This window comes from Condylura cristata, unplaced genomic scaffold (genome assembly GCF_000260355.1).
Source record: "Condylura cristata isolate star-nosed mole 26May11 unplaced genomic scaffold, ConCri1.0 scaffold00031, whole genome shotgun sequence".
Taxonomy (NCBI): Eukaryota; Metazoa; Chordata; class Mammalia; order Eulipotyphla; family Talpidae; genus Condylura; species Condylura cristata.
In genome coordinates this window covers 6,995,754-7,009,364 of record NW_004567132.1, presented here as the reverse complement: position 1 = coordinate 7,009,364, position 13,611 = coordinate 6,995,754, and the positions used below count along the sequence as shown (strand labels likewise).

Here is a 13,611-nt window from a genome sequence, read left to right as displayed (position 1 = left end):
GTCTGCCACGCCATGTGGTCACCTCCGGGGCAGGCGGGAATCGAACTCATGCGGAAGAGGCTTTAGCTTCTCAGTGCTGTGCTTTAACCCGCTGCGCCATCAGGGAGGGCCAGAATAAGATGTTTTTAACTGGAGCGTATGAAAAACATTCTTGTTGGGAAAAGAGAGTGAAGAAAACAGAAATGAAAGAGGGACAACTGCAAGAGATTTTCTGGAGGTACACTCAAAAGGACTTAATGTCTATGAGTGTGAAAAGAGATTCCTATTAAAAACCCTGGGTGGCAGCGTAAATCAGTAATAACTGTTAAAGAAAGAAGAGCACCCACGGGGATTACAATTGAGATGAAAAAAAAAAAATGCACAAAATGATGTAAAAATAAACTGTTATATTATTTTAAAAAAAAAATCAGCTTGTACCTTCTCAGCTCTCTGAGGTATACAGTATGTAACTTAGTAGCATTTTAAAATCAAATTTCTGAAACTAAAGAATAATGAAATAATAGAGCCTGTTATGTGCCAACTCTACAATGAACTTTTCATAGCCATTAACTTACATAAACCTTAAAAACCATTACAGATTATCAGTCATTATCTATTTTTAGTTAAACAACCTAAGGCTAAAATTATTAAAGAAATAAACTGTAAAAGTAAAGTGGTGTTAAATTAAAAAAAAAAAAAGAAGAGCATGCAAGGAGGAGCTGATAAAGGCATTCGAGTAGCACAGCTGTGAGCACTGACTGGTCACCAAGGGAGGGGAGGAGGTAGGGGGAAATAGCACCAACCAAAGGCTGGGGTTGAGACTAGGGGTAAAAATCAGCCTGAGAGATGACTCTTCACAGCAACCTAAAGGTATATGCAGTGAGGAAGTAGTAGCTAGGATGGAAGGTTATGGGTACCATCAATCAAGAAGGCTCATATAAAAACACTCAATTTGACAAGGGAAGGTGTCATTGGTCACTTTTCTCAGAATACCTCTAAAGAGACAGCAGGAAATAAAGATACTAAGAACACCTGGGAAGTGAGGACATGCAGGCTGATAGCACTTTGTAAGTCTGGATGTGAGTTTGAGGGTGGTAGGAAAGGTTCCTACTTACATTTTTCACTTACTTTCTTACTTTTTAGTCAGAGAAGACTTTGTTAAGTTTATGCAAAAAGAAGCACTAAGTGGTGATGTGAGGATACAGAAAGAGGATGGGAGAGAACAGGGAGAATCAAGTGGAATTTAAAAAGAAGACCACCTCAGAAACCAAGAATAGAGTATTAGGAGAACAGGTGAGAGTATAAATATGTTAGAGAAGCAATTACCAAATTCTTAAAGTATAAAATAAACTTTATGAGTATATAGCACCTGAAAATGAAAAATCTACTGGCAATACTTTCAACACAAATGTAGCGATAACTTAACTCATCTTACATTAAAGTCAAAACCAAAAAAAACCTGAAACAAATCAAGCGCCTATTTTTAAAGATTCCATTTAGATATTCAAACAGTGTTTAGCTGATTCAGTGGTAATTAATACATCAACTATTGGGTTCTATATTTTATAAAGAAAAGCTTACCACCTATCAATTACTACCTGGAGATACCCTGAGTTAATATTTTAAACAGAAAAGAAATTATGTCTAGGTTTTTCTTTGCCCTATTAAGTTCTACTAAAGTATATTATATGCTTATGATTTTTAAAATTATGTAACAGGAATGTTTCATGTTGACCTTTTATTTCTAGGTCTAAAGCAAACCAGGTCTTAAAGTTAATTATACTTACTTAACATCATGATAGTTTCATCACAAGATCCTCCTACCATAATTTTGCCACTGGTATTACTTTGCTCTCAATTTGGGTTAACATTATTAATCCTGAACTTTAATGTGCATGACTGATATAAATCCAATGTCACATTAAACAGAACCTTAAAAATCATAAACATTTAATAATTAAAGCTATTTACTCCCTTCAAAAAAACAAAGCTCTATTTAGTAGTACTTTGAACAATCAATAAATATGTACAATTATTTTCATCATCATATTGCTTAATAGGAGGCAAAAACTGTTCCACAAATGGGGTTCAATTCTGTCCTCATGGAGCTTACATTTTAGTATAGGGAACATAGTAAACAAATGCTTCATAGAGTCAGATTTCAGTAAGTGCTGTGGACAATAGGGCAGGGAAAACATGAGATGCTGAGCGATAGCTGAGGAAGGCTGAAGCCAGGAAACAGCTGAGTGAGACTGAAGGGTGTGAATGTGTAAACTCGACAAGTACCCCAGAAAAAAAACATTCAAGGCAGAGACATCAAGTACAAAGGTTCTGAGGCAAGACTGTAGTTGGTGATTTTGAATAGGAGAACTGAGGCACAGTGCTTAATGAAGGGGAAATGGTGGCAGCTGAGGTGGGAGAGGGCTACAGGCCTGCTAATTTTAAGAACTTTGGTCTTTACTGTAAGTGAGATGGAGAGCCACTAGATGGCTCTATACACACTGATACTCTGTTTCAAAAGTATGATCACTTCAGCTACTTTTTTTTTTTTTTTAAGATTTATTTATTTGTGCATACAGAACTGGGGTACAGGCCAGAGATGCAGGGGCTGTGAGAGGCTTCACCAGAGACAGAGCGGGGAGAAGAACAGGCAGATGCATGAAGTACACTGCTGAGGGGAGCAGCGAGTAAGTCAGGAGAGGTCTGCTGCACCATGTGGGTCACCTCCAGGGCAGGCGGGGATCGAACTCATGTGGAAGTGGCTTTAGCTTCTCAGTGCTGTGCTTTAACCTGCTGCGCCACCAGGGAGGGCCCCACTTCAGCTACTTTAGGAAAATACATTATAGGGGTACCTGGATGGGTTTTTGGAGGCTACAGTTTCAATTCAAGTAAGAGGTGATGGTGCCGTGGAATAGGATGTTGACAGCAGAGGTTAAAAGACACGGTGGTCAGCTTTGGATATATTTTGAAGGTAGGGCTTATTGTATTTGTTGCTGTCCTACTGGATAGGGATGATAAAATGGGGGGGGGGAGAGGATCAAGGCTGTCACCAAGGTTTGGGACCTCAGCAACTAGAAGTACCACACTGAACCCTCCCTGGTGGCACAATGGGTTGAAGGGCAGCATTGTGGAGCTAGCAGCAGCTGCTTTACTGCAAGTACCATGAGTTCGATCCCCAGCCAGGGAGGTGACCCACATGGTGTAGCAGACCTCTCCTGTCTCGCCCCTGCTCCCATCAGCAGTGTACTTTGTCAATCTCCCCACTCTCTGGTGAATCCTTTCACCAGCCCTGCACCTCTAGCCTGTACTCTAGTTCTATATGCATAAATATTTAAAATAAATAAATCAATAAATAGAAGTACCACATTGACATTTACTCATTTGGGAAAGACTGAAGGAAAAGCAAATTATGGAAGGACAATCAAGAACTCATTGTGGATATGTTAAATTTGAGCTTTAATTAAGTGTTTCAGTAAGAGAAATCAAAACAGTTTTACACATAGCCCTAATCAGGTGTTCTGGGGCCAAGTCTAAGGTAGCCATGAAAATGGGCGTTAACAGTGTACAACTGTATATGATCACAGAGACTGAGGGCGTATAATAAAAAAGAGAGCTGAAGAACTCGTCCCCCTTCAAAACATGGGTAATAAAGTTAAAATGACCAGTGATAAGAAAAATATAGACTTCAAGAGTCCAAAATGTAGAGAATACCTTATAACTTGAAAGCTCACTTTAACTATTTTCTGCCCAAATTAACATTTTTTTAAAAAAGATTTATTTATGCATACAAGATCTGGGGTATAGCCTGAGGTACAGGCAGGTGAGAGGATTCACCAGACACAGAGTGGAGAACAGGACAGACTGACTGAAATATACTACTAGGGGAGCACCAGCCAAGATAGGAAAGGTCTGTTGTGCCATGTGAGTCAGTTCTCTGACCAGGGATAAAACAGTGTTACAGTGGCTGCAGACTGCTTCATAGTGCTGTGATCCAACTCAACATTTTAAAGAAAATTTGATATACATACTCTAGCCAGCCTCAGAAAACCCCTTAGGGGTCATCTTGGCCAAAATAATAAGCAATTATTTCAATGACATAGTCATTACAGGATTTACCTTAAATTTGCTTAAAAGCAAATATTAGTTACTTTCATTTAACTAAAAATACATTGATACATTATTGAAGCAGTATATAAAAGGACAATTGGAAAAATGAACTCTATGATTCAAAGTGGCCCTTGGGAAAATGTGGTGGGACTCTAATTCCCAGTGCACACAGTATCAGGTTTCAGGAGAAATAGTGAAGTCCTTTATCTTTTGGGATTTTTCCCTTTACTTTGTATTCTACATACCCAAAGTTTTATTTTTCTTCCATAAATGGAAAAATTGACTTTATTCATTTTAACATGTCACAGATTCATTATACACTTAAGTAGTCAAATAATGACTTAACCTAGGTTAAAATTTAAATAACTGAGTGCATGTAGGATTTCATAGGACATCATCCACATCAGTCTGGGTGGATTTATCTATTCTTGAAGCAAAAGCTTTCTGTAAATGCTGGACTTTTTCTAGCTCTTCCTAAAGGTAGAAATGAGTTCATCCCTCTCAGCTACAGCTTCAGCAATGAGCATTCATCTTTCATTATACCCTGACAAATCTTCTGACAGCTAAATCAGGAGCTCCAGAGTTAAGACTGCTTGCTAGAGGAATCCCCTACACACCCAGTTTTATATACCTCTTCTCAATGAAGAAGTTTTTGGACTGTCATACATTAAAAACAAAAACCAAAACCCTTGTCTTAGCAGAGAAATATAAAATACTGCATCTGTGTAAGTAACAAACATCAAACAATTGCAAACATTTAAAAGGATTTAAACCTTGAATCACCATTTACATCTTACACGTTGTCTTGAAAAAATCCAAACTCAAATGAGTCAGTCAATTGCTCATTCTGCATAGTACCAATACCTGAATACTGACCACTTTGAACAAAACTGTGACTGTTTGTATTAGTACTGTTTGATGGTCCTGACTCACTCATCATGCTGTTATCCGCACAACTGAAGTCAGATCCCTCAAATGCATCTGACTGTGAAGTGAAAGCAGAACTAGAATTGGTGCCTGCTGACATAATGGAAGACGACATCTGATGGAGCTGTCTCAAGTCTCTTGAGTTTAACACTGAATTACATGAGGGGTTTTCAAGATTCATGCTCATGAGTCTTGGATTATCAGTGTCTCTCATGCTGTCATTACTAGGTGTTATCATATTCACATGACAGTTAGGCAGCATACTGGTATCAGAAATACCATATAAATCCGTTGGTGATATGGATGATGCTGCCATTCTGCCTATATCATTAATATTATTATAAATGCAAGCATTAGAAGCATTCAAATCATTCACACCTGGCATTTCCAAGAATGGTGAGATACCTTGTGAATTAGAGGGATGCGTCCCTGTTGAAAAACTACTTGGATTTGTACTGCCTGAGTGTGAGGTGGACTGGGCCACTGATGACCAGCTTGAAGGGGGCTGAGGCACCATTGAGGGCATGGCTGAAGTATGATGTGCCAGTGCACTTGAAATGGACGCAGATGAGGAATAGAAGGATTCTGCTTGACTTGAAACTCCCGAAGGTCTGGCCATTTCTGTCAAAACTGGACCAGGAGTAAATAAGCTTGATTCTGTGGGGGGAAATGTACTTTTATAAAACTAAAACTATAAAAAATTATTTCTAAATTAAAACTACATAAGTACAATTAAAAATTTTCAAGGAAACTGATGTAGAAATTTCAAGTAAAAATGTTAAACAACTAAAATTATTACAAGTCCAGAACTAAATTCTGTAATGCCTCCCTGTTTCACAAATATGTAAAAACTAATTTTATTGTTACTCAGGCATAAATAATTTCACTCCATTTAAATAGATAAAATCTAGAATTTGAGGTCCCTAAAAGCATTTTTGAAAAGTAAAATATAAATATCAGAATTTAATTAATGGGAATCCAAATAGTCAAAAGATTTTTATAGTCTCCATTTTTAGAAAAAAGTGAAGAGATGAATGAAACAATCATTAGGGATGACTGAAGATGTCCATGTAACTTTCTAAAGTGTATTAAGATTTAACTATGACATAATAATATAGTTTCTGATAAAATTCTGAATCAGAAAAAAATTAAGGATTCTGTATTTACATATTATGATGGCTGTGCATAATGAACCAGGAAAAGACACTGATTCAGGAATGTAACTGAACAAAACACTCTAGTCAACTTTTGGTTAAATTAGCAAAATCAGAATTTGGCAATATTTTTTCAATAAAGGGCCAAATAGTAAATATTTTAGCCTTTGTGGGCTATTATTTAGCCTTTGGGTCAAAATTGTTCAACTTGGGGTTGTGGGAAACAGACATAGACAAAATGTAATCAAATGAGTATGTTCCAGTAAAACTAGATAAAGTTAGGTGGCTGGCTGGTTAGATGTGAACCATTTTTTCCACAACACGCTCTAATTACTACCATATGAAAGAAACGTAATCACTTAAACAACAGATGCCAAACAATCATAGTTTTTAATAGGAACTTCAAAAGCTGAGGTCAATTCATTCAATATCCAAAGCATAAAAGAATATTAGTAAGATCAAATAATCTATTTTTATTTTCAAAAATAGGATCCCACTGGTCTTTCTGATCATTAGTCATATTTAGAATGTTAAAATACCTTTTTTGATATATCTTCCTTCTCCACTTGATCCTGGGGGACCAGTTCTAGGTCTTTCAGGAAAATTAACTGCTATAATAAAAAAATTTGCCATTATTAAATATAATTTGAAAAACAACATTAACAGCTCAAATTGAAGAAACGGATAAAGAAGAAATATTTAAATACAAATAAAATATTCTTACCACAATCCTGCCACAATTTCTGGAAAAGTAGAGTTGTTTTTTGTTTTTTTGCTTTATTGCCATAAGTATCTGGTTAGAAAGGAACCAGGAAAACATGAAAATCATAGGATTAACCTTCCTCTTTAATAAGTAAATCAGTCTTTTATAAAATCACCTATATAGAAATGCTTTAAATAATATAATATAGATTTAATAATAATTAATAATTAATATAATTAATACTAACAATTTAATAATAAATGATAATACTATAACGTGGATTTAATATTGTTGCAGAGTATGTCCCGAATAGGATATTTTTCTCTCAAACCTCACAAATAAAACAAATCTTGACAGATAATTTTAGAATAATTTCAGATTCCTTCCTCTTTTTTTTCTTCTTTTTCAGATTCCTTTCTTTAGAAAAAGATGCAAAGGGCATAAAGACCAGTAAGTCTAAACTAATTGAAAACTTTCAGGAAAGAAACAAATTATGAATGAACATTAATAATACTCAAATCTTTTAAGAAATGTTATTAGCAGAATTAACTTTAAGGACTATGTAAAACATTATCACCAAAAGTCAGACCTTTTTCATCTGGCAGATATCTAAAATCCATAGATTCACTAACTTCCTGGTCAGAAGGTCTCCGCAACTGCATTTTCACTGTTACTGGTTCCACTATAGCTTTGCAATATGGTGGAGTCTTGAAAACAATGGCCACTTGACGATGTACATCAGCTTGTGAAAAGATACCTTTTGCTTCCCAATCATTCAACACAAACCGAACTTCTATGTCATCTATTAAATAAGAAAGCAAAGAAATAACAAAGGTAAAACAAAATAATGTATCTATTGATCTAAAATATATTCTGAATTCAATGAGACAAATACCTTTCTGAACTTTGTCACAGAGTAGAAATATTTCATCTCCTCCACTGACACTTCCACAATTCTTGTTTACACGGCAAATCCTTAATTCTGCAGTATTAGGTGCACCTAAATATAAAGGATTTTCTTTAATGGTTGACATCTTAGTAACATATTTTAGCCTTTTTGAAGGCAAGAATGTCAGAAAAACAATTTATAGGATGGATAAAATTTTTAGTGATAAGTAAATTAAGGACACTAATACATTAACCTCCTGTGTGTCCCATACTTTTATAACTGTACTTCCCAACCTGGTTGGGAAACAGCACTGTAACTTCATTTCTAGGCAATGACAGGTCCTATAATTAAACCCCCTCTATTTTTAAATTTGGACTCTTTGAATCCATCATACACACTCAGCAGATTAATCTTAAATAATGATCACAACACTGGCAATCCAATTTCCGTACTTCCTATTACTTGGCCTACATTATTCCACTAAATACACTCCCCTGGTATTCAAAATTCTCCATGATGAGATACTCTGATCTACCTTTATAGCCCTATCTCCCACTATCCTTCTACAGGTAAAGCTGGTACAGTCATACACCATGGGAGACATATATATGTATGTATATATGTAATGTATGTATTACTTAGGCACACAAACACACAGAGTATTTGAGGAAAGTTTCATCATCTTTTAAAATTAAACATCCAGGGCCCTCTCTGTTGGTGCAATGATTTAAAACATAGCACTACAAAGCTATCCATGGCCATTTCAGCACGAGTTCGATTCCTGGCCAAGGAGGTGACCCACATGATGCTGCAGACCTACCCTGTCTTGCCTGCTGCTCCCTTCAGCAGTGTATTTCAGTAGATCTGCTTGTTCTGTTCCCCACCACTTCTCTGGTGAATCCTCTCACCTCCCACACCTCTGGCCTGCACCCCAGCTCTTGTATGCATAAATAAATAAATATTTTTTTTAAAAAGCCAACTACACACAAGAAAACAAAGTACTTACGGTTGTCATAGATTGGGTTAGAGACAACAGGAGGTAGCGCAGTTGTCAAATTACCATGTTCATCAGGGAGGAAAACTTGAAAACACAATCTCACCACATTGAGGTCACAATCTTCAATATCAAGTAGCTGTGGTTCAGGGACTAAATAGTATATATTTTTAAGAATGCAGAATTGTCATATAGAACTAAAATCCTGCTAAGTCTTCCTCCCTGCCCAATATAGCCAATAACCTTGAGTAGCATACAAATCTGTACTAATAAAGAAAAAAAGGTATACAATCTAAAAGATGCTTTTATTATTATATAATCAGTAGCTAACAATTCATTAAGTTTTAGACATAGTTAAGAAATCCCCTGGGCCTGGGCCCTCCTTGGTGGCACAGCAGGTTAAAGTGCAGTACTATGAAGCTATGTGCAGCTACTGCAGCACGAATTTGATTCCCTGCCATGTGATTCACATGGTGCAGCAGATCTCTCCTACCTTACCAGCTGCTTCCCCTCAGCAGTGTACTTCAGTAGATCTACATGTTCTGCTCCTTACTCTGTCACTGGTGAATCATCTTACCTCTCAACTTCTGGCCTATACACCAGTTCTTGTATGAATGAATAAATAAATCTTTTTTAAAAATCCCCTGGGCCTCCCTGATGGTACAAGGTGCAGCATTATGAAGCTATATACAGCCACTGCAGGATGAGTTGGATCACAGGATGAGTTGGATCACAGGCCAGGAGGGAGCTAACCCACATGGTGCAGCAGACCTCTCCTGTCAGGCCCGCTGCTCCCTCCCCTCAGCAGACCTATTAGGTCTGTCTGTTCTGCTCCCCACACACCTCTGGCCTGTACCCTACTTCTTATATGCATAAATAAATAAATCTTTGAAAGAAATAATAAATTTTAAAAAGGAAAGGCATTGCAAAATAAAGGATCCTCTCTAAAATCAGTGTTTTATAGGCTTAAAGTATTAAGTAACAGAAAGGAAAATGTTTGATCGAATATTTAGGCATTTTCATAAGTTGCTGAAGAAAACTAAAGGAAAATTTGACAAAAGGAGGTAGGGCAGATAGTATATAATTGGGATGAACTCTACCATGAGAACTAGAAAAGTGGGACAAAAATGAAAAAAATCCATCCTAAGGTATCAGAGACTTTAGAGATCAAGATGAGTCATTGGAGGGAGGCAGAGCAGCTAAAATATGGGGGGGGGGGCGGGAATAATGACATACATTTCTATTTCTACTAACTGGCACCAGCACTTCTGCGTGTCCTATACTATTAACTCAATTCTGACACTTGTGTAGTATTCGGTTTATTATAAAAGGATACAACTCAGGAAAAGGAAAGATGCAGAATTCCAGGTATGTAGAAGTTGCACTGAGTTTCCAAGCCTTCTCTGGATATACTACCCTCTCAGCACCTCCACATATTCACCACGCTAGAAGCTCTCCAAACACCTTGGGTTATAAATTTTAAGGGGAGTGTGGGAGGGGAGGTTGGAGGACTTTCTACTTAATTAAATCATTGGTTTCTGCTGACCAATTCAATCTCCTTTCTTCCTCCCCTTCCAGCAGGTGAAAGAACTGAGGTTGAAAGATCCAAATTTGAAGCAATATGGTTGGTTGCTCTGGCAGTAAGTGCTCCATTCCCCCACCCTCAGGGGTTTTCCAAAAGTCACTTCATTAAAATAAACTCAGGTGTGACTGAAAGTAGCTTGTTATGAATAACAAAAGAAACCCCTTTTTTTCCTTTTTTTTCCCCCTTACCATTTAGCTAATTCCAAGCTCTATACCAGAAATGTATACTTAGACAGTTCTTATAAAAACAACAATCACGGAAACCCAGGGAGATAAGTTCAGAGTAACACTTTTCCCCTACCAATTTAGTAAGAAGTGGTGAAGAGAATGTGCAGTTGAAACAAAGTCTTCATAAAATAAAGGGAACTGAAAAACTGCCAAGAATGGAGGATCTGGTAAATGCCCAAGGTATTGGTTGGAACTCAAAGGAGCAATACCTAAGTGGAAGGGTAAACTGGATATCACCTCTCACGTGGATGAAAACCCAACTTCAAATAACTTAAATTTTTCACTTATTTTAGTTTTAGGAGATTTGGGATTGCTAATGTGATTAGCCATAAGAAAATGTTCTCAAGGAAGAGAGCATCCTGGACCTAAAATCCTAACAATTTTTCACATACAATCACTAGTATTCTATTTTAAATAGTCAGTTATATGAAGAGACAAAATAAGGTAACTTTTTAAGAAAAGAAAAAAAAAAAAGACTATAGAAATAGACCACAGAGGATCCAAATAATGAAGTTTAAAATAACTATACTTGATGTGTTTAGAGTTAAAAGTTAAAAGGGCCCTCCCTGGTGGTGTAGCTGGTTAAACACAGCACTGCAGCTAGCTGAAGCTAGCTGCCACCGCTTCAGTGTTCGATCCCAATGCCCCAGAGGTGACCCACATGGTGCGGCAGACCTCTCCTGATCTGCCTGCTGCTCCCCTCAGTAGTGTATTTCGTTATTCTGCATATTCTACTCCCCACTCTGTCTCTGGTGAATTCTCTCACTGCCCCTGCACCTCTGGCCTGTACCCCTGTATGCATAAATAAATTTTAAAAAAGAAAATATAAGAAAACTTTAAATAAAAATAAGGGCAAGCTTTTATTATGTCCTACACATTACAATAAATGCCAAAAACAGGTTATGAAAAAAGTGACTGGATAAGTAAATGAAATTAATAAAACCTGAGGAGTGTTATAAGGGGTACTGAAGGCATAAAAAAATACCCTGATTTCTGCTTAGGGTTAGCAAAGAAGGCTTAGAAAAAACTAAAATGACTGCAAAGAAATGCTAATAAAGTGCACAAGTTATTTGTCTTTTGTTTTTTTAATTTTAGTTGTTAAGCTGAAAGGCTCTTATTTTCTTTTATTAAGCCAGACTTTAGAAATAAGAATCTATGTCAGAGACTACTCAGCTTATTAAAATATGTTCCTTTTCAAACTATATACTGGAGTGTGTATTTTCCTCAAACTCAAGTACAAAAACAGTGCTTTTATAACATTTCAGTATCTTCTATACATGGACAAATAGAAAAATATGCATTAAAACTCACTGCAAGTTCTTTATTGTCAAAATTCTATGACTTAATAAGTCATTCTAATATTAGTCATTCTAATATTCTGTGAAAAACACTGAATATTCATCATAAAATACATAACTAGAAATTTATAACTTTTTCTTATTTAACAATAAGAGTTTTGTTAAGTACAGCAGTTATTCTTTTGTCCCAGCTAAATGGACAATGTTAAAATTTGATACTGGAGTCCTTAGATAAATTATTTGCCCAGTTTATACTTTAACATAATAGAAAATCTGGACATAAAGCCTCACATTTAATACCACTTGATTCCTGTATAATTTATTTGCAAGAGACAGTTCTGTTAAAAAGAACTAATGACAAGAAAGATAAGGACTGGCCTTAAAACATGAGATTATGTAGCACATAAGATAATTCTATGCAAAGAATAATTTTTAAGTCTTTGTATTTTCACATATAGCTGTTCTTCACAGAATGTCACAATGAGCATCAGTCTAGGCAGAATTTGTAAATCCTTTTCTGCTAAATAGTTTCAATTCTATTGTTTATAATTATAAGAAAAATAAAGTCAACTAAGTCTCATAATTCTTTATCATAAATTTCTATGTTACTTGATACATCTATAAACATAGACCTAGAATTTGTTTAGCTCTGACATATGGTAATGGTAGAATGTGAACCACTCATAGTATATTCTGAAAATAATATACAGCCAAACAGTCAAACAGCCAAAGAAAGTATAATTCTATTGTCGAGTCCAAGTTATTTTGTTTTCAGTTTTTCAAGTTTTCTCAGGGAGGTTAAATTTTGTTTTGCTTATTAGAAATACATAGTAATATAATTTCAAAATTCTAAAAAAAAAAGTGTTTATTTCTATTATGAAAATTGCATCAGAATATAAAATAGGGCCCTCCCTGGGAGCGCAACAGGTTAAAGCACAGTACTGAAAATTATCAGCAACTACTGCAACACTAGTTCAATCCCAGCCAGGGAGGTAACCCACATGGCAGACCTCTCCTAACCCACTCTACTACTCCCCTCAGCAGTGTGTTTCAGTATATCTCCCTGTTCTGTTACCTACTCTTGTCTCTAGTAAATCCTCTCACTGCCCCTGAACCTGTAGCCTGTACCCAAGTTCTGTATGCATAAATAAATAAATCTTATATGTGTGTGTGTGTGTGTAAAACAAAGCCTACTTTAACCATCCTATTTAAAAAATTATAAACCATTCACCTAATTATAGGTTCCTGGGCCCTTATCCTGCTGGTTTTATTTTTTTTTTTGAAAGATTTATTTATTTATGCATACAGAACTGGGATACAGGTGCAGGGTTGGTGAGAGGATTCAGTAGAGACAGAGTGGGGAGCAGAACAGGCAGATCAATGAAGTACACTGCTTAGGGGAGCAGCAGGCAGGTCAGGAGAGGTCTGCTGCGCCATGTGGATCACTTCCAGGGCTGGTGGGAATCGAACTCATGCTGAAGTGGCTTTAGCTTCTTAGTGCTGTGCTTTAACCTACTGCGCCACCAGGGAGGAAGGGCACACCCCACCCTGCTGTTTTTTACCTTAACACTTTTCATTATCTAATAAATTATACTTATTTTGTATTATCTGTTAATTATTGATTTTTTTTAAGATTTATTTATTTATGCATACAGAACTGGGGTGCAGGCCAAGGTGTAAGGGTGGTGAGAGGATTCACTAGAGACAAAGTAGGGAGCAGAACAGGCAGATTGACAAAGTACCCTGCT

The 13,611-nt window shown here is 36.5% G+C and overlaps 1 protein-coding gene across 1 annotated transcript in view; it reads right to left on the bottom strand.

Annotated features, from left to right (window-relative positions):
• Positions 1–4,879: 4,879 nt before the first annotated feature.
• REL (v-rel avian reticuloendotheliosis viral oncogene homolog) overlaps positions 4,880–13,611 on the bottom strand; it is a 32,207-nt gene continuing 23,475 nt past the window's right edge. Inside the window, exons 5-10 of the mRNA XM_012731482.1 lie at positions 8,766–8,906; positions 7,766–7,870; positions 7,460–7,672; positions 6,892–6,960; positions 6,707–6,778; positions 4,880–5,670 (exon numbers count right to left, since the gene is read on the bottom strand). Of these exons, the coding sequence (XP_012586936.1) occupies positions 4,880–5,670; positions 6,707–6,778; positions 6,892–6,960; positions 7,460–7,672; positions 7,766–7,870; positions 8,766–8,906 (1,391 nt within the window). The remainder of the gene's footprint in view (positions 5,671–6,706; positions 6,779–6,891; positions 6,961–7,459; positions 7,673–7,765; positions 7,871–8,765; positions 8,907–13,611) is intronic.